General features: G+C 37.1%; 1 protein-coding gene across 6 annotated transcripts in view; it reads left to right on the top strand.

Annotated features, from left to right (window-relative positions):
• The window catches only part of igsf9ba (immunoglobulin superfamily, member 9Ba), a 63567-nt gene that overhangs the window by 29193 nt on the left and 14671 nt on the right, over nt 1–19703 (top strand). For all 6 annotated transcript variants that reach the window (XR_014607978.1, XM_084126630.1, XM_084126628.1 and 3 more), the window contains exons 4-9: nt 4000–4151; nt 10338–10455; nt 15625–15766; nt 16972–17117; nt 19241–19383; nt 19483–19623. Coding sequence is in view for 5 of the 6 variants with exons in the window: in XM_084126630.1 (XP_083982756.1) it covers nt 4000–4151; nt 10338–10455; nt 15625–15766; nt 16972–17117; nt 19241–19383; nt 19483–19623 (842 nt within the window). In the remaining variant the exon portion in view is untranslated. The remainder of the gene's footprint in view (nt 1–3999; nt 4152–10337; nt 10456–15624; nt 15767–16971; nt 17118–19240; nt 19384–19482; nt 19624–19703) is intronic.

Here is a 19703-nt window from a genome sequence, read left to right as displayed (position 1 = left end):
GTCTCTCTCAGAACATCCTGCCCAACCCCATAGCGGGCACAGATCATTAGCTTCTGATACTAAATGCCAATCTAAACCACTATGGTGACGCCTAGCGGTTAAAAATCTGAGTTGGTAACCTAAAGGTTGCAGGTTTGAATCCACAATTGAATGTTCCCTTAAGCAAGGAATAATTCACCCAAAAGATGAAAGTTCGGTCACACTTTAGATTAGGGTCCAATTCTCACTATTAACAAACTATTAACTACGACTTTTGCCTCAGTCAACTCCTAATTACTGCTTATTAATAGTTAGGTAACTAATTAGTAAGGTAGTTGTTAAGTTTAGGTATTGGGTAGGATTATGGGATGTAGAATAAGGTCATGCAGAATAAGGCATTAATATGTCCTTTATAAGTACTAATAAACAGCCGATATCCTAGAAATATGAGTGCTAATAAGCAACTAGTTAATACTGAGAATTGGACGTCAAACTTAAGTGTTACCGAAAGTTCTTTCATCATTTACTCTTACTCATGTTGTTTTAACCTTGATGACTTGGAACACAAAAGACTGTCTCAGTTTTTTTTGTCCATACAATGGATGTCAATAGGATCAATGGAGAACTTTGGTATGAATGCTGCAAAAAAATCATCTACTTAATTAGCAATTTGTAAATATGATCAGTCTTCTTCTACTCTGTAAAAGATGATTGTGATTTTACGTACTGTAAAAATGCTACGGTAAAAACAGTAAGTTTCCTTATTATATACAGTGAATACCTGTAATAGATCTAACTTTACATTTAATGTACTGTTAAATACTGTTAAATTTGACAGTTTTTGGAAGTTAAAAAGAACAAGTCGTATAATTTACAATGAAAACAAAACGTAAATTGACATTCCCAGAATTCTCTGTGTGACACTTCACATTTGGTTTTCATTGAAATGGCTGTTTCTTCGTAGTTGTTTTTCTTATCAGTTATGTACATTAGGGTTTTGTTACATCAAATGTTGTTAAATGAATGTTTATTGCATTACTTTAGTGTTAGATTTGTTACAATGATGGTGTTAAGTATTTATGTGAATGACACTGCACCTTTTATACTTTCTCAGCTTGTGGAAAAGCTGCTTGTCATGAGATTTGATTCATCATCTGACTTTCTTATCACCACCAGTTTTTGGTGGTTGTCAGTTTATTACAATGGTTCAAAACAGATATTAGTATGGAAGTAAAATAATGCCAAATGTTTTTGAAACAAAAAAGCTTGTTGAATTGCACTAATTGAAAAAAAAAAAAATGCTAATTGCCTTTTAATGCATTGTATTTTTATGGGCTGAAATTCAACATGGTTGAATATTTAAGCTGTGAACATTTCAATTTAAAACATTTCACACATTTTCATTATTAAAAATGCAATAATTCATATTCACCTTTCAGATTTATAAGCATGGTTAATGCAATGCATATTATTTTCAATTAGTGCAATTCAACAAGCTTTTTTATTTCAAAAAGATTTGGCATTAATTTACTTCCATATATTAGTACTTAGGACTTAGATACCTATTGGTAATAGCTTGGTAAATTAACATTTATATCAGTTAATGAAATACGTTTTTTTTTTTTTTGCTGTTTTTTTACTGTAAATTTAAGTTAAATCTGTAAAACCTAGAATTTTGCAACCATATTTTTACGGTAAAACCACAGCTGCCGTTTATTTTACGTAAATTTCACAGATTTTTTTTTTTTACAATATATATGGAGGTCAGCATCAATGTGAAACGCATTATAAAGTGAAACATTTAACCTCACTGCTGGATATATACATCAATTTCCTCAAATAAGCTGCATTACAGGTTCATTGAAGATTTTTGGCAGGGTTCATTTACAAAAGCAAATTAGTTTAGCTTAATATATCTCAGTATATAAAATCTGTCTTCTCGAATAATATTATTTAGGTATTATTAATTAGACCGTAATCAGTATGTGAAAGCTAAGCTTGTTTGTTTGCCAGAAGTTAAAGTCTGGAGTAAGAGAAAAATAAATTTGAGGCTTTGGGTGTCTAGTCAGTGAGCTCTGTCCGGACCATCTGTCCGTGCGGAAAGACCTTCAGACAAGTGCCTTTTGAAATATGTCTTCTGTTTGTCATGCGCCGTGTGAGCCCAAGATTTCCCGAAAATACATAGTGAGACAAGTCCAGAAAGTAGGGCAGGTGTGTGATGTGAGTTTGCTTGTCCCGTAAAGTACCTTCAAGTGTTTATCAAAGAGATTTCCTAAGAGAGAAACAGAGATGGAAATGGTAACAAGCAAGAAAGAATCTTTTGGTCAATATCAGGGATATGCAAAATGACGTGGTGTCCGAATTGACGTGGTGGGTTGCCTACGTGACTAGTTTAAGAGACATTTCTTTAGGATGCATTCACATCAGACAAGTTCAAAAACATCTGGGGTATGTTGGAATGGAACATAATGCTATTTACAACTCAAAAACACTGCGATACAGTCAAAGACTAGTGGAAGTGCTTTCAATTAAAACGCAACGTTTCTGAAAAGTTTTACTGTGAAAACTGCTTGCTATGCTGTCAGCACACTAATTAGCACTGCTGCTAAAAATATCAAAACTAAAATGAGATGCAAGGAAAAATCCAGATAAACTAGTCAATGTCAATAATGGACTAGTTTTGTGCTGGATTAGTCAACCATTGTGATACATCCCTAGGGAATATATATGTATATATATTTTTAGAGATTGGATGAGCAAGATGTTTTGGGCTATAAATTCTTCTCCCTTGTGTTTATCCTGCAACAGATTGTAGCGTGGATGAAAAAGCTCATGGTAGGCACAGATGGACAGATGTTCAGAGGCATTAATTGCTTGCTTTGTTTGTTTTTCACCAGGTGTTTGCGCTGTTGAAAGCAAAACTGCTATAGGCTAACAGTGACCCACATGCAGGAAGTTAGGATTTCATTGCTGAAAGTGCACAACACATAGTCCTAGAGATTGTTTATACCTGTAAGATAGGTGTGATTATGCGCAATTATGCTGAAATGTTTTACACATTCACTGTGATCAGATGTGTTATGATTGGTGGCAAAACAATGATACAAGCCCATAGACTTTCACTGAAAAAGGGGCCTGAATCACATAATAGGGACTTGGGGTTGGGTGAGTAAACAAACACCTAGCAATCACTAAAGGCCCTTTTACATGAAACGTTCACTTTCACTTGTAGTGGGAGTTTTTTGTGCAGTAGAGGCGGTGGTCAACTTTCATAACACTTTTAGCTACTACTGCAGATTGCATTGAGATGTTGCATTGACATTCTGGATGATACTGGTAGTCTCAGCCTCAGACGCCAAGCCCACGGACCGTTGGCTGAATGCCTGATGCATATGGCACACTTTTCTGGAAACACTTCAGGAGTTTCGAAGTCGCAATCTGATTGGTTGAATTCTATAGGATGTCCACGAGACGTGTGTGTCGTGTTCTTTAACGGTCCGCCTGGCAACAAATGCCGTGACGCCAAAACCCCTCGTGGAAGAAGAACGCCGTTGTGTAAACAACTGTGACAATGAGCACTTACCAGGACCAACTAAACGCTGGATTTTCAAAAGTATGTGAAGTTCGCAGCTACATTGTTGCAGTAAACTTGCAAAACATTCTTGAATGAATCATTTATTAGATGCACGCTGGTCTGTTATTGTAGGGACATCGACATTATATTGCCACGCCCTTAAACATGACGCGGAACAAAACGAACTGTGATTGGTTGCTTTGCATGTCAGTCAAACGTCCTCTTGGGTGGTCCTTGGCCAAGAAAAGTTGTGATAGAGTCGAGACCTTCTGCCATCAGTCTGAAGGTCTGGCTACGCAAGACTATGATACTGGTACCTAGTGGTTGTTCTCTGTGGCTGCAGAACTTAACAGAGAGCCTTACACATTCTCTATGGGGTCCTGAACACGTGAGAGTATTAAATATATAAGAATCTATACTGAACCTGTCCTTTGTTTCTCTTCCAGCGCCCCCTACGTTCGCGGACACGCCACCGCAGTACGTGGAGGCGAGGGAGGGTGGCAGCATTACTCTGACCTGCACTGCCTTTGGAAACCCCAAGCCGGTGGTCACCTGGCTGAGAGAGGGGGATCAGCTGACCAGCAACAAGAAATACATGGTAACTGTGCTCTTGCTTTTCAGTGTTTTTGGCTTGTTTTCCAGTAAAAAATAACTAAAACTAGAATCATTTATTTGAGAAGCAAGAAAGGAATTAATACTTTACTTTTATTCAACAAGAAATTCATTAAATTCATCAAAAGTGACTGTAAAGACATTTATAATGTTACAAAAGATTTGTAATCGAAATAAATGCTATGCATTAGAGAACCCTGAAAAAAGTATCATGTTTTCCACACAAATATTAAGCACTAGTCTTACAAGTTAGTCATGATATTTTTTTCTTTAAGACTATTCATAAGTTTTTCAAGTTACATAAAGACGTAGATTGGTCTAATTTGATAACTGAAAAGTAAGACTGATTACACCTAACTACAGCTATGGTCATACTAGTTCTTAAGACAGTCTTAACATAATGGCTTTGTTTATGCAACTGGCCCCAGATCAGGATTTTTGAATGATTTCTGAAGGATCATGTGACTGAAGACTGGAGTAATGATGCTGAAAATGTAGGAATAAATTACATTTTAAAATATATTAAAATAGAAAAAAAAAATAATTGTAATAATATTACTGTTTTTATTGTAGTTTGATCAAATAAATGGTGGTGAGCATAAGAAACATCTTAAACAAATCATATAACCGCACATTTTAGAATGAAATCTTGAAAATATGAAGTTAATGCAGAAACCAAGAAAATTAAAAATGAGATATATTATATTATATTATATTATATTATATTATATTATATTATATTATATTATATTATATTATATTGTTTTATAGATTAAGTAGATTTATCTTGTTTTAAATTTGTTTAGATGGTCAAAACTCATTGCGTGTGAACAATTTATCAGATGATGATGATGTAGCATTTCATTTTGGTTAGCTGCTGCCTTGATAAAGTAGAACATTGACAATGTACTTTTGTCTCCAAATATAACCACTGTGAATTTAGTCTAGCCGTTATTTTGATCTGCAGTGAATCGTTCTGTCTCATTTTTCTTTTGGAAATGGAAGCGTGAATCATCACAAGCTATTTGTAAGAAAAGGCTCCGTCAGTCAGGGCCCGCGTCGAGGGTCTGACAGTTGAAGAGCACACGCCTGCAGTGGGAATGGAGAAAAACTGACAAGCGTGTTTCCAACTTACACTGCATGCAGGATGCAGGGGAGGAGGCGGCGCAGGATTTGACAGAACAGGCAGTCAGTCTGGCTCCAGTAGGCATTGCCTCTCAGCACATCTGAGGAGATATCCCTGAGGAAACAGACAAATAAAAGACAAGAGAGACAGTGTAGCTGCTTCTGTCTTACATCTGAATGTTTGCTTTCATCTGTTCTAGACTACAGCCACCTGCACTGCATTCGTCTTGTTCCGCATTTCCCAGCGTTTTTTTGGTCACAGCTAGCATTTACACGAGGCGTGTTTGAATGCCATTTGCCGTATTCTGCCTGCCACTCTTACTCACCGGCGACTGATGAACAGGAAGTGATGGCTGGCTGCTGTTTTTCTTTCATGGCCGCTCTTAGCAAGGTTATTCTCCAACCCAGTGGCATCGCTTCACAGCGCTGTGGAGCGTATTCCCGAAAGGTCTTTGCATTATATAACAATATACCAAACACAGTGGTATTTTTTATTATAGCTGCAAACATGCAAAATATTTGTATCTATTTATTAATTATTGAATTTAACTATTAACTAAATTAATTAAATTACTTTTAAAGACTATCATGTCTTTAGCAGAATGAATTTATACAATTAAAATATTATTGTTATATATATATATATAATTATATAAAGCTAACTTTTCAAACAAAATTTGAATTTTTTTGTTACATAATGCTTTTTATTTATAATTGTTTTAATTAAAAAAATATTCAAATTATTATAAATCAGCATGTCTTTGCATGATATAATAAAATATCAAATCGAGTGGCATTTATTATAGCGGCAAACCTTTCATACAAAACATAAAAAAAAGATTAATGAATTATTGTTTATTAATATTAAACAAATTAATGTTATATTTAAATGATTATTAATTATGTATTTTGCATTTTATATATATATATAATAGCATAATATTATTATGTAAATAGCATAATAAAATTGCATGTAATTAATTATTATTAATATTACAATTATTGTTTTAACATAAATGTATTACAGCATTAGAATGTCTGCATTATAAAACAAAATTTCAAAATGGCATTTATTTTAATGTAGCACCAGCTACTTTTTTATTTAATTTTTATTTGAATGAAAAAATAATTATTAGAATTGATTAAAAAAGTATCTCTGAGAAAAGAGCCGTATATGCTTAATCCCGAAACTCCACATAAACAATCCCACTTGACTTTTATGTCAGTGAATGTAAATGCTGGCAGCAGCCTAAGCAATTCTCTGTCACATTTAGTAAATTGCCCCATACGCTGTGATTAATCTCGATTCGGCTGCAATTAGATTGTATCAAATCTATATTTAATTATTTCTTCTGTGAGGAGAAAGCACTCTGCTTCAGCTTCTTGGCTCTTACTTTTAAAAGCGGTTCCCACTGCTAACCAGCCACAGTCCCAGACATTTACTCAAAAGAAGTGTGTCGTGACCTCACCTTTAAGAACAGTGGTGAGGAGGCCGGTGGTCCTCCATTCTTTTCCCTGCTTCCATGGCTAGAAGTTAGAGAAATGGAGGAATGTGATGAAGGAACACACACACTAAAGAGCAAGAGGCACAGATGTCTTGTCTCGATGCACAGAGCTTGTTTCTCACCCTGCCCTCCTCCACAGCAGTGTGTTTAAATTAGATCTCTCTGCACACACACAGTGTTTGAGAGAGTTTATTACCTCCTCTCGTCTGGGTCATCAAGTGTGATGTGTCTGTCAGCGACAGGATTGTGATGGAACAGGCCGAGAGGATTGTGTCAACCGTCCAGCAGGACTTGACACACCTTGGGATATTGTGTGGGAGGAACAATAAGGCCAGTCTCCTCTGGCTAAAGCAATTGACGTGCAGGGAATAAGACGCGACCCACTCCTTTTCTAAAACGTCCTGTCAGGAACCTACGCAATAATTCATGTCACCCGTGTGCTGTTCGGGAAGACGCAACTGCACTCTCAGACTCAGATGTGGAAACTGAGATATTTTAATTGGTTTGTTACAAAAAGCGCACATAATGCATAATCTCTTTTTACACTTCAACGTTGCTTGAAATATGATTATTAAAATGCAACATCTAATGCAATAAGGCCTTGAATTTAGTTTAAATAGTCTGATTTTAACATTCATTTAAAATTAAATTAAAATATCAATTGAAGCTCTATTTTATACATGTTTATACATTTACAAGTTTTAACAATTTTATTGCTATACTTTTTAGTAGAAATAAATACATATATGCAGAAGTAAAAGTATAATAAATGTCATGTGGTTAGTTTTTTTAATTTTTATTTATTTTTTATTGTTAAAAAAATTGCTGTCAATTTCCAATCGGCCTTTAGAAAGCACAAAATGTTAATTGTTAAAATTAAATTAACAAAAATTGTATTCAATATTTATTATCTAAAAATTATAATATTATTATATTATTATATTAATATTATATTATAATATTATTTTTAAACTATATTATAAATGTGATTTTGACAATTTATTAACTCTTTACAGTAAGGTCTTATTTAGAAACATCATTAACAAAGATACTATAACAAATGTATTGCTCGATGTTAGTTCGTTAATCAAAAATACAGTCATTTATTGTTTGTTCATATTAGTTCACAGTGCATTAACTAAGGTTAACAAATACAACTTTTGATTTTAATAATGTAGTAGTAAATGTTGAAATTAAAGGCACACTGTGGAGAAATTGTGTTTTTGTCAAAAAGCGACCCCTAGAGTCGCTTTGGAATACTTGCACTGTCGTAAATACCCCTCCACCCCCCCACCCCCCAACAGCGTCGTCTGATATCCCTCAGGACTACGTGATAAATACACCTCACAACACCTGAGTTCAGCTGGCAAACTAGTTCGTGAGGCAAGCTAGGCAATAAAACATAACGCAAAAAACACGTAAGAGAAACGAGTGTTTGTTAGCAAGTCTGTTAACAGCTCTGATAATCGAAAGCAAGTTGCGACGTTCGTCTGTTATAGGACAACTTAGTTTGAATAAAACTAATATTTGTGTAGTGTTCAATGTTGTTATCAATAGAGATACGCGGATGGGGTATTAGTTCTTCCGCAACCGCGTCACAAAACTCATCATCCGTACCAACGTTTTTTAACCAGATTTCAAAGCCGCACCCGCCCGCCATCCGTGTTGCGGTCTATGGACGATGCAATGCTCTGCTGATGCGAGCCGCAAGAAAGCCCTTGTCTGTTCTAGAAAGGATGCAGCAAAGATATTTAATGCTAATGTATGAGCCATAGGCATACGCTGAGTTTCATTCATTTACGATGAGATGCGCTCTACTTCACAATGCAATGCAAGTGAACGCGGCGCGCCGTCGCCTCAATGTCACGGTTATTATATTGTCTCCTATTTTTGTCTCCTTTTTATTTATTAAATACATGCAATTGGTTGATGAAACATTTATTAAAATTAAGATATAATTTGTACAAAACGAAATTCGCTTTAAAGAAAAACTTAATGAAGTGGTAAAAATCATGTCTGACGATTTACAAAACAAAACTTCATTAAGTGGTAAAAACCATGTCTCCCGATTGCAAATGTTCATTGCTAATGTTTATTATTGCAAATGTTTTTCATTTGTTTAATAAATCTCATGATGGCACATCACTATATCATAGCTTTTATTTCTATCTCAAAAGAGTCGGTCGGTCGGTCAGGGGGTACTTGGCAAAGAATCAAATACAGTTGGAAACGACGTAGACCATTAATAACACAGACTGTTAACAATTGTTTAATTCGTATTTAAACATTCTCTATGATAAAAAATGTTTGTAAAAAAATATTTTAATAACACGGTTTTGGCGGTTATAGAGTTGTAATGACGGTGTTCAACTATAACTGTCGGTCTCACGGTTATATACTAACCGTCACACCCCTACTGGCCACTTCATGCGTTTTCTCAGATCGGATTTCTGATTTATCAAAACGATTCCATTTACACCTGGTCACATAAATGTTTTTTTGCAAAACGGATTTAAATCCGATCTTCAATTCTCGCGCTATATGCAGATTTAATGGAGCTGCATTTTATTGATCATCAGCTAAAATTTCAAAATCAAAGACCGCAATAAGAGAGAGCAGTAACAGCCCTGGTAAGATCACTTCATTTCTTTACTTTTAATGATGATGATTGTGTGATAAGCGTCTGCGACTTACTTTCACTTTGATTTGCGATAGTTTGCACGTTGTCTTGATGAATATGCTCAGTTGCTTATCTGCGGTGATGCGCGTTCCAGTAGCGTCGTCATATCTGGATATAACATATAGCCTATAACACGCTCTTTTTTAGCATTTTTGGGAGGAGTACAATTTACATATGTGGTTTCAACAACCAGATGCATTTACACTTGTCCAGTTTCGTCTGGAATGCGTCTCAGACCTCCTCCTGAAGAGGTTTGAGCGATCGGATTCAAATCCGTCTCGAATGCGTTTCGGAGGGCATTTACACCTGGTCTTTTCACGATCGGATAGCTATCCGATCTGAGAAAACGCATGAAGTGGCCAGGTGTAAACAGCCCCCATGACAAAAACATACACACGAAAGCCGAAAACAAACGCTGGTTGGCCTCTCACGTCCATAGACAGTATATAAATGCTCACGTCCAAATTTGAGGAAGTGGTGGGGGAAGTGACGTATGCCGTAAAGCAGTCGAATTTTGTAGTTCTTTTTGTGCTTGGGTTACTACCCGAACCCCAAAGTTACGCAGTGCCAGTAAAACCGATACAGACCCCGTCAGGCTATGGCAGACGTGTCATTCAACCTATTGTAAGTCGATGTACCATCACAAGGGTCTTGGAAATATATTATGAAGGTTGAAAAGATACATAGTGTTCCTTTAACATTATTGTAAGAGTTATTGCCATACTTTTTTGTATTAAATGAAAATTGAATATGATGTGTATATTATATTATATTATATTGCATTTATAATTATATTATATATATATATAATATGTTAGATTTGTGTTTTGAACCCATGTTTTTGCTTGTGATCTCTCTGTAGGTGACTGACGGCAGTCTGACAGTGCAGGCCATCACGCGGGAGGACCGGGGTGCCTACAGCTGCCGTGCCCACAGTGACCAGGGGGAGGCGCTACACACAACCCGCCTGCTGGTGCAAGGTGAGGTCTGCAATATCTGTGGTGCAACACATATCCATTGACTTTCCTTCTCCAGAAATTAGATACATATACAATAAACAGGTGCATCTAATACACAGAAAGGAAATTTCCGGTACTGATAGTCGGGAGAAGCCAGAAAACGTCCTTCATGGTCAATGTTTGTCCTTTTACTTGCTACTGTGGTCATCCCGTCCCGTCAATACTAGCTGCAAAGATGCGAATCCCTCTGTGCTCCCTGGTTAATTAGTCTCTTTTAGTGAATCTGCGTATGGACACATCAGTGTTGTCAAAGTCTGGCCTTTACGTCTCGTCACTCTAAGCACATCTGCCGCAGTCAATACGTTCAGCCCGCTCCATCTGCATAGATCACTTCCTGTCACTCAGCTCCTAATGGAGCCTTCCAGTAGAAGCTGTTTACAGCCCTGCTCAGAGCGATGGAGTTGATATACTGTGGGTTTACGGTTACCACTTGTGCCTTGTATACACACCTTCAGAGTGGCTTGTTTATTTATTTGCCTGTAGTTCACACGAGGATTTTATATATCTTCATCATAACTGCTGATATTCCTTACTTCCTTACTGAATTTCGATGCTGGTGGTCAGACTAGTTTGTGCTGGGCTTGTGCTGGTCTAGTTGGTGATCCATAAGAAAGGAAAATGGAGTGGAGATCTCTTTAATATCTCGGATATTTAAGACCCTCTGTCTTAGATCAAGACCCCCAGATCAAGCGCACGTGAACGGATCATCTTTACAGCACGAAATAAACATTAATGAACATCAGAAGGTATTTTGAAGGATACAGTACAATTTACCGAAATCCTTATCATGTCTCATCATGTAATTGCAGTGTTTCAACCAGAGAAAGACTTCAATAAAACAGCTTGTAAAAAATGTCATGTAATGTTACATTTTCCTCAGAAAAACCATTCAAGCTTGTTAGTCAGCTAAATGAACTCTAGACAGGAGCATTTCGCTAAATATACTATGCTCTATATTCATTATATATTTTACTGTTCTTCAATATTTAATGTATGTTTGAATAAATTAATCATATTTTATGACAGCCACCATTTAAATGTTTATATTTCAAACAACGAATTGGAGTAGAAACTGAATTATGTAATTATAAAGTTAATATTATAACTTTAACTTCCTTGTGTCCTTAATACAGTAATGTAGTACCAACTGACTCCCTGTAAAGTGTACAGCATTATTTGAGAGATTTTCTTTCCTTGAGAAAATTTGCCGTGTACTGTGCTTGATATATATTCAAATGAATCAATATCAAATCAAATCAAATTGAATTTGAATTGAAATCGAAATCGAATCGTGAAATTTGTGTCAGTTCCGATCCCTAGTAAACTATAGTTATGACATACACCAGTCATAAATTCACAAAAAGTGGAAATTGAGATACTAAGTAATAAATATGAGATAGAAATTATGAGATACTATGGGCCAGATTTACTAACAGCTTGCACCAGCCCAAACCCTCTTTTGCCGTTAAAAATTATTGTCAGGATTTCAGTGGTGGAAGAAGTACTGAGTATGGCTTCGCTTCAGAAGGCCTTTATTAACCCCCCGGAGACGTGTGGAGCACTTTTATGATGGATAGATGCACTTTTATGATGGATAGATGCACTTTTATGGACTTCAAAACAGAAACAGCCTTTCACTGCCATTATAAAGCTTGGAAGAGTCAGGATATGTTTTAATATAACTCTGATTGTATTCGTCTGAAAGCAGAATGTCATATACACCTAGGATGACTTGAGGGTGAGTAAATCATGGGCTAATTTTCATTTTTGTGTTAAATCTTAATAAAATAAATAAAAATGACAAAAGTCATAATTATGGCAAAAATGTTGAAATTTTGACTTAAAACATTGAAGTTGACAAAAAGTAAAAGATTAAACCTTTTGTCATATTATGACTTTTTAATTCTTATGACTTTAAGAATAATCATCATTCACTTTGAGTCAGCACCTGGTACTGGTACCACAGTCTCCCCCCATATGGCCTTAGCATTAGTACAGAATGATGAAGTGGTTCAGTTTATTATCCGTCGACCGTGTACAGTTTGACAGCAAACATGAGCAAGCTGCCTGTCATTGGCTTTGTGGCTTTCACTGCAGTCAGATTTATGGCAGTGGAGCATGGCTGTGAATACAGAGCAGCACGCTAACACATCCTTCGCTGGGAAACAGAGAATTTAGAGGACACGTGTGATCATAGAGCACCAGGACATGTACAGGATATCTGGAGCTTCTTATCCATACTCTCTACATTTCCTGCTAATGGCTGGCTGATTTATAATAAATATTATATTATATATAATATATTTAAATCATTTTTAATGCATGGTTTTCAAACTTTTTGTTTCTCAAAAATTAGTGACGTCTATGTAATTTCATGTATAAAGACACATTTATGCTGTGTGTGAAAAATATTAAGCTTGAAATGATAAAGAAGTTGTTTCCAAAATAATTGGCTTTGGTCACAGTATTAATGGCGAAGCTAATTATTCAAAAATGAACTATAGAATATATTCTTTGCATTACGTTGACATCTTTTTTCTGCGTATTATTAAAGTAATGAAATCTATAAATCTTTTTTTTGTTGTTAATATTTAAAACAAGGCTTTCAAAAGAATAAAATAATCGTGATTAATCTCATGATTTTTAACCAGCTTTTAAACATATTTAAGAAATATCTTGTTAACTTTAATAACCCTAAAACACATCCCAGTTTGAAAATCCCATTTTTATTTGGACATTGAGTTTCTTAAAATACATTAGACTTATTTTGTGATCTTTTGCTGTGAGATGTTGTAATAAGAATAATTAGAAAAATAATAATTTCAGTTATTTCCGTGAACGTTGTCACCGTGAGTCATTTTATTATGTGTAAAATTATACAAGGGAACTTCGGAGTGTGATGTATGAGGGAACCCTCGATGAATTAAACAAAATATAAAGCAAAATGACATGGTACACAAGAGTGAAGTAGTCATTAGATGCCATGTTCATTACAGCAGCATCTCGGGGAATAGATTCATAAGCAGAAGTTATTGTTCCTCCACATGCGCGACAACGTTAACGACAGAAATTGTTGAACCAATATGGTTCAAACGACCGAGGTGCAACCACGCTAGTTTCTCCAACGAGGCATCGTACTATGATTGTTAATCAGCGAGTTACATTGTTGTACGGGAAACGCACCCCTGAGAAAGTACATAAACGTCGAAACAAAATATAATATTTGATCATCTGACATATTTGAGAGCTAGATCGTCTGCCCTACCTGGAATTAAGAGCCTTAGTTGGAGTGATTTAGAAGGGAATCGTCTGCTCTTGTCTAAGCACCAGCGAGTCAGATGGAGACACATATGAACTGTGCCGTGCCAAAATTGCCTTGGCCATGGGCTGTTTTGTTTAGTAAACTAGCAATATTGTTTTTACAAAAAGCAATATTCTCATGAAGCCTCCGGAGAGGCACTCTAGTTAAAACCTGCTTCAATAACACAAGCGTGAGCAACGCCGGGGATATTTTTAGACGCTTTCAAGTGATGCCTTTCGCGATTTCATTAATAAGCAAAGCTACGCTACTGTCAATAATCCCCTTAGATGCAGTGTCATTTACCACACATTAAGGACACATCCAGGAAGCTGAGCGTAGTCTACACATTAAAATTAGAAGATATTTCACAGCTAGTCATAGGTTTGTTTGTGCTAAAAGCAATGTTCACGCTGTACCTTTCTGCAGAGCACTCAAAAATCTCATAGCGGTCCGAGTGTCACGACAGCATTCCTGCCTACCCACACGTCTAATTAAGAGTCTATTGCCAATTTCGGTGACAGCCTCATGTGGGAAGGATAATATTCTCTGTGGGAAGGTCTGACAGTAGTATCTTTGCTGTCTTTATTAGACAGGTTTATATACAGATAAACACTGAGGAGAATTAGGATAATTGGAAGGAATACCACATCTGTGGCATGCGGTCGATTAACACAGACAATAATTCCGGTCCCTTGGTTTATATAAACAAACACAAAATGTGTTTGCAATAAATACGCTAAGAAAAAGAAAGTTAGCGGGCAAAAAGCTACCACCTCTAATTTTGTTTTGAATGTGCTCTCAAATAGCATGTTAGCGGTGAGTTTACTCTTATTTAGACAACTTGTTTCTCCGGTTTGTGAATAAGAATTATAATTCTAAAGAAAAATAAAATAAGATACTAGTGTAGCAGTTTTGGGTTTTGTTTCACGGCTTTTACTCGGTTATGCCTATTCATAGGTAGTCCTATTCTTCTGTTTGGTCCTGTCACTGGTTCATTGGTGTGTTAATTAGTCTTGTGTTGCATTTGGTTGTTCTCGATTAGTCTTATTATCTTTGTTTGGCAAGATTCTCATAATTGCAACTATATTTTGCAATTGCAACTTTTTGTATGTTACAAATGTGTCTATTTCACACACTGCAATTGAGACTTTACACTTGCGACTTTCTCATAATTTTGATTAGACTGGGTAAACCCTGCCGGCGATTTGATTTCGCCCTGCAGCTCAGGCTGGAAACCTGTACATTTATCTATCCTGCTTCCTTTACAAATTTGCGGGAACCAATCACAAACTGGCTTATCCACCTGGCGCGCTATTGGCGGGTTTAATCCAGTCCAATTCCTTTTAACCTCTCGACGATGCTCAATGGCTTCTCTTTAGCAAACAAATCGCTCTAGTGGGTGTAAATACCACTAACTTTCATGTTTTTTTTGCACAACCTGCAAAAATCGTTCGATTCCATTGCTGCTTCTGCAAACCGCTGAACAACACGTTTGGTTACACATTTCCTGCCTGGAGTTTTCGCGTCGCTCTGCAAAGTACGTTACCCGGATCGTTGGTCTGATTGGTTGAAGGACCATCCAATTGCGTAGAGTCATTTGAACTATGCCCGTTGATCACGCCTCTTGTGCAGTAGAAAATACATAGCAGACTCCCCAGACCAATGTTCAATCTTAAAAGACTGAGCTTGGTCTGGTGATAGCCAGACTAAATTTTGATTTTATATCTCACAAGTGCAATTTTGTTTCTTTTAGTTGCAACTTTATAGCTCACAATTGGTTCTTGCCTGTTTGTCTGTCTATAACCCCTATCACTGTTTGCCTCCACCAGGTCCTCCATACATCGTGTCACCACCTGAGAACATCACTGTTAACATTTCCCAGAATGCCCAATTTACGTGCCAAGCAGAGGCGTATCCTGGCAACCTGACCTACACTTGGTTCTGGGAGGAAGACAACGTCTACTTCAAGAAGTAAAGTTATGATCGAGTTCACTTCTGTGCCAAGTCTCAGAGTCTTGAAATACAGAAACCTTTTGTGTGTGTCTGCCACATTCATATGGTTTTAGATTAGAGCCACATATATTTTTAGACCCAGAATCCCTGAATCTCAAGCCCTATACAGCTGCATTAAGGCAAATTCTAGCGCAGTGGAGGCGCACACAGCAGGTTTTTATGCCGGGATGGGAACATCTTGTGACACTGTGCTTGTGTCATCACATGCCTAAAAAAACATGCTGATCATCTGAAGCCGAGCCAGGAGCTGTTCTGTTCTGACTCCCCCAAGCGTGGCCGTATTGAACCTCTCTACCAAGGGCTGTAGTCTGTTCCTCTCTGTGGAAACAGGCCAGAATAGTGTGAGGGGTGGACGGATGTTCACGGGAACATTCAGCATAGTGTAAAAACACTATTAACCTCAAAAAGAAACATTTTATTTGCTCAGAAGAATTTTTTCTGAAGGCATACACATCTATAAAGAAAGAGTCTTCAGTGGGCCCGAAGCAATACTGCAGGGGGTCTGCCAAATATTATTTGATCTCATTAAAATTCTTTTGTGCGTGGAAAAAAAGTTTGTTAAAGATAAAATGTAATGTAAAATCAACCAAAGCTAGTTAGGTTAAGAAGCTAAAATTCAGCTGAATGCCATTTAGTTAGAATTGTATTAAATGCTGTTTCTGCCTTAGAGTAAAAAATAAAAAGGTTATCTTCTATTTATATCTCAAATATTTCTTTATATTTCTTAATTGTGACATTATATCTCACAAATGTGTCTGTCTCATAATTGCAAATTTATATCTCACAAATGTATGTAGTTCCCATAATTGCAACTACATTATGTAATTATTTCTTACAAATGTGTCTATTTCTCATAATTGCGATATCTCACAGTGGTGTCTTTCTCATAACTGTGACTTCATATCTCACAATTGCGGCTTTTTATCAAAATGTTCGTAATTTTGACTTTAACAAATTTGGCTTGTATTTTTCACAAAAAGTAGGTACAAGTTGTTGTTGTTGTTGTTTTTTACTTTCTCAGAATCATCCTCTGTATTATGTGCTCTAGCCAGACACACGCTTCCATAGTAATGAGACATCATATCAGCTTCAATTCTTCTCTGTGTACAAATGCTTTTAATGATATTTTTTCAAACAGATCATTTATCTTCTCTTCCCTTCAGTGATCTGAAGCTCCGTGTGCGCATCTTTATTGATGGAACCCTCATTATCTACAGAGTGAAGCCGGAGGATGCTGGGAAATACACCTGCAGCCCTAGCAACAGCCTGGGTATATCCCCCTCTGCTTCAGCTTACCTGACCGTGCAATGTGAGTTTCACCTCCAACCTCTTAAACAGCCTGCAGCACCAGGCCTGCGTTTGAAATCTCAGTCTTTGTCTTGTGTGCCTTTGAGGTGTTTTATGTAATTGGTGTCTGTCACGTAGAGGGACAGAGCTATTTACACCCTTTGAGATGCCGTGGTGGCTGCCAGGCATCTGAGATGTTCTAGTTGCTGCCTCTCTCTGGAGGGTTTGAGAGTTTGTTTCCATCTGCACCAGGACTCTTGAGGAAGTGGCGGATAAGCCCAGAGTCTGAGCTGCTTCTTTGTGTCTGTCAGTCTGTCTGTCTCTATATCATTCTCTCTCTTGGTTGGATAAGACAGATTGGAAGAGCCTTACTTCCTGACAGTTATACATGACAGCCAAGAGTTCTCACTTAAGCAACTTCACTTCATTATTATAAAACAAATAGTTCCAACTCTGAAATCTGATTGGATGAGGCACGTTGTGATGGCACATCATGGTGCGTTCAAGCCATGTCAGAAAGATTGTATTTACGAGTTGAATGCACATGATAGCCACCACCAATTCAAACCTCAGAAGTTCTCAAAAGTGCGGGATTTTCTTTGAGCCCCAATCTTTATGAGTTGTCAGTGAGAAAAATGGCGGAATACCACAATACTTATAGGTATTTAACAGTGACATTGTCAGGCTTTTTTTTTATTTACAACAAAATAAGCTAATTATATTTTCCTAGCGTTAGTCCCGCTCATTTGCAGGGTTCGCTTCATCGAAATTACCTGCACACACACATTGGATTTGGCACAGGTTTTACACCGGATGCCGTTCCTGACGCAACCTAGATACGAGAGTACTGGGACACACTCACACACTCCTACTGCCAATTTGGCTTGTCTAATACACCTAACCTGCATGTCTTTGGACTGTGTGGGGGAAACCAGCGCACCCGGAGGAAACCAACGCTGACACGAGGAGAACATGCAAACTCCACACAGAAAGGACTCCTGGCTCAGCTGGGGCTTGAAAATAAGCTAATTGCCTGCACAAAATATGATAGCATTGTAATATAACAATATAATAAATAACTATAAAATTTACATTGACTTCTTAATTTAGTTAAAACATAAAAAAGCAATGTACATATCTGATGCACATTCTTTGTTTCTTTTTCTAGTAGTATAGAGTTAAAAACCTTATACCTTAATATATATATATGTATACCGTAAATAATGTTATTATATTATATTATATTATATTGTAATTTGTAATATATCATATTATTAATCAGCAACCCTGTTATGTAGATTCTGGATCTCTCCAAAAAAAAAAAATCTAAAGTCAATATTGATTGTTACAATGGGAAGAAAATGCAATGTGTAGAGAAAATGTGTATTATCTTGAATGTGAACTTTCTGGGAGGAAAGGGTGTATAAATATGAAAGATTGCTTTTTTTCTCTCAATTTACCAGCCTGTATATTACCATGACCCACTCTATCATCACAGCAGAAAAGAGGTCAGGGCAGGCGTGACAAGGGGGCCTTAATGAATTAACCGAGGGGAAATATAGCACGACAGTTTGAAGAGAGAAGAGATTAGTGGTGGAAAAGCACATTATATTGTGTCATATGCAGAGCAGTGGCTGACTGTCTCATTAGCAGCCCGCTTCTCGGTGCCGCTGGGGTTGTGCTACATCAGTCAGCGACACCCCAGGGCTGCCGCAGGTGAGAGAACTTCACAGGAAGGGCTTTAAATAACACTTACATGTTCTGATACGACACATCACTTACACTGTGAACACTGCAGTGAAGATTCGAGATTTTATATCTATAACTTGTATGAATCATATTGTGATGGCTGTTTTAACTAGATTTGTTGTAAAATAGTTTAAAGTCATCTTGCGAAAAATTTGCAGAAATTTTGCTTATGTGACTGCACCTTTATATAGAGACAAGACCCACTTTTCACAATCCAGGGAAATCTCAGTGGATAAAAAGTTAAAGTCCTTCCCTACAATTTTTTTTTCTCATTACGCAAGTAAATTGATTTGCGATTGCCATTTCATGTTGACTTTCAATTTTTCCATTTTTTTTTTCAAATGTTTTTTAATCTGCTGTACCATAACTAACATTTTCACTGTATCCTCTCGGCAGACCCTGCCCGTGTTGTGAACATGCCACCTGTCATATACGCCCCAAGAAAGTTGCCGGGAATCATTCGGTGCCCAGTGGATGCCAACCCTCCAGTTATTTCAGTCCGATGGGAGAAAGATGGCTACCCACTCAGAATCGAGAAGGTCTGTAATGGGTAGACTTCTGACGTCTGAAATGTCGAGACTCTTGACTGTTTGGCAACACTTCAGATCACTGACTGTCCTCCTCTGCTCCTCTCACAGTATCCTGGATGGAGCCAAATGGCAGATGGAAGTATTCGGGTGGCAGAGGTCACTGAAGACTCCCTTGGCACCTACACCTGTGTGCCTTACAATGTCCTAGGTACCATGGGACAGTCCCCTCCAGCCACTCTGGTGCTAAAGGTGAGTCATTGCATCTTAATTAAAGGGGTCATAACGGGAGGAATCACTTTTTCCTTGAAGGTTTGTGTGTTGAACATCAT

This window comes from Abramis brama, assembly GCF_963993115.1.
Source record: "Abramis brama genome assembly, chromosome: 10".
In the NCBI taxonomy this organism is placed as follows: Eukaryota; Metazoa; Chordata; class Actinopteri; order Cypriniformes; family Leuciscidae; genus Abramis; species Abramis brama.
This window is presented reverse-complemented; position numbering and strand designations above follow the sequence as displayed.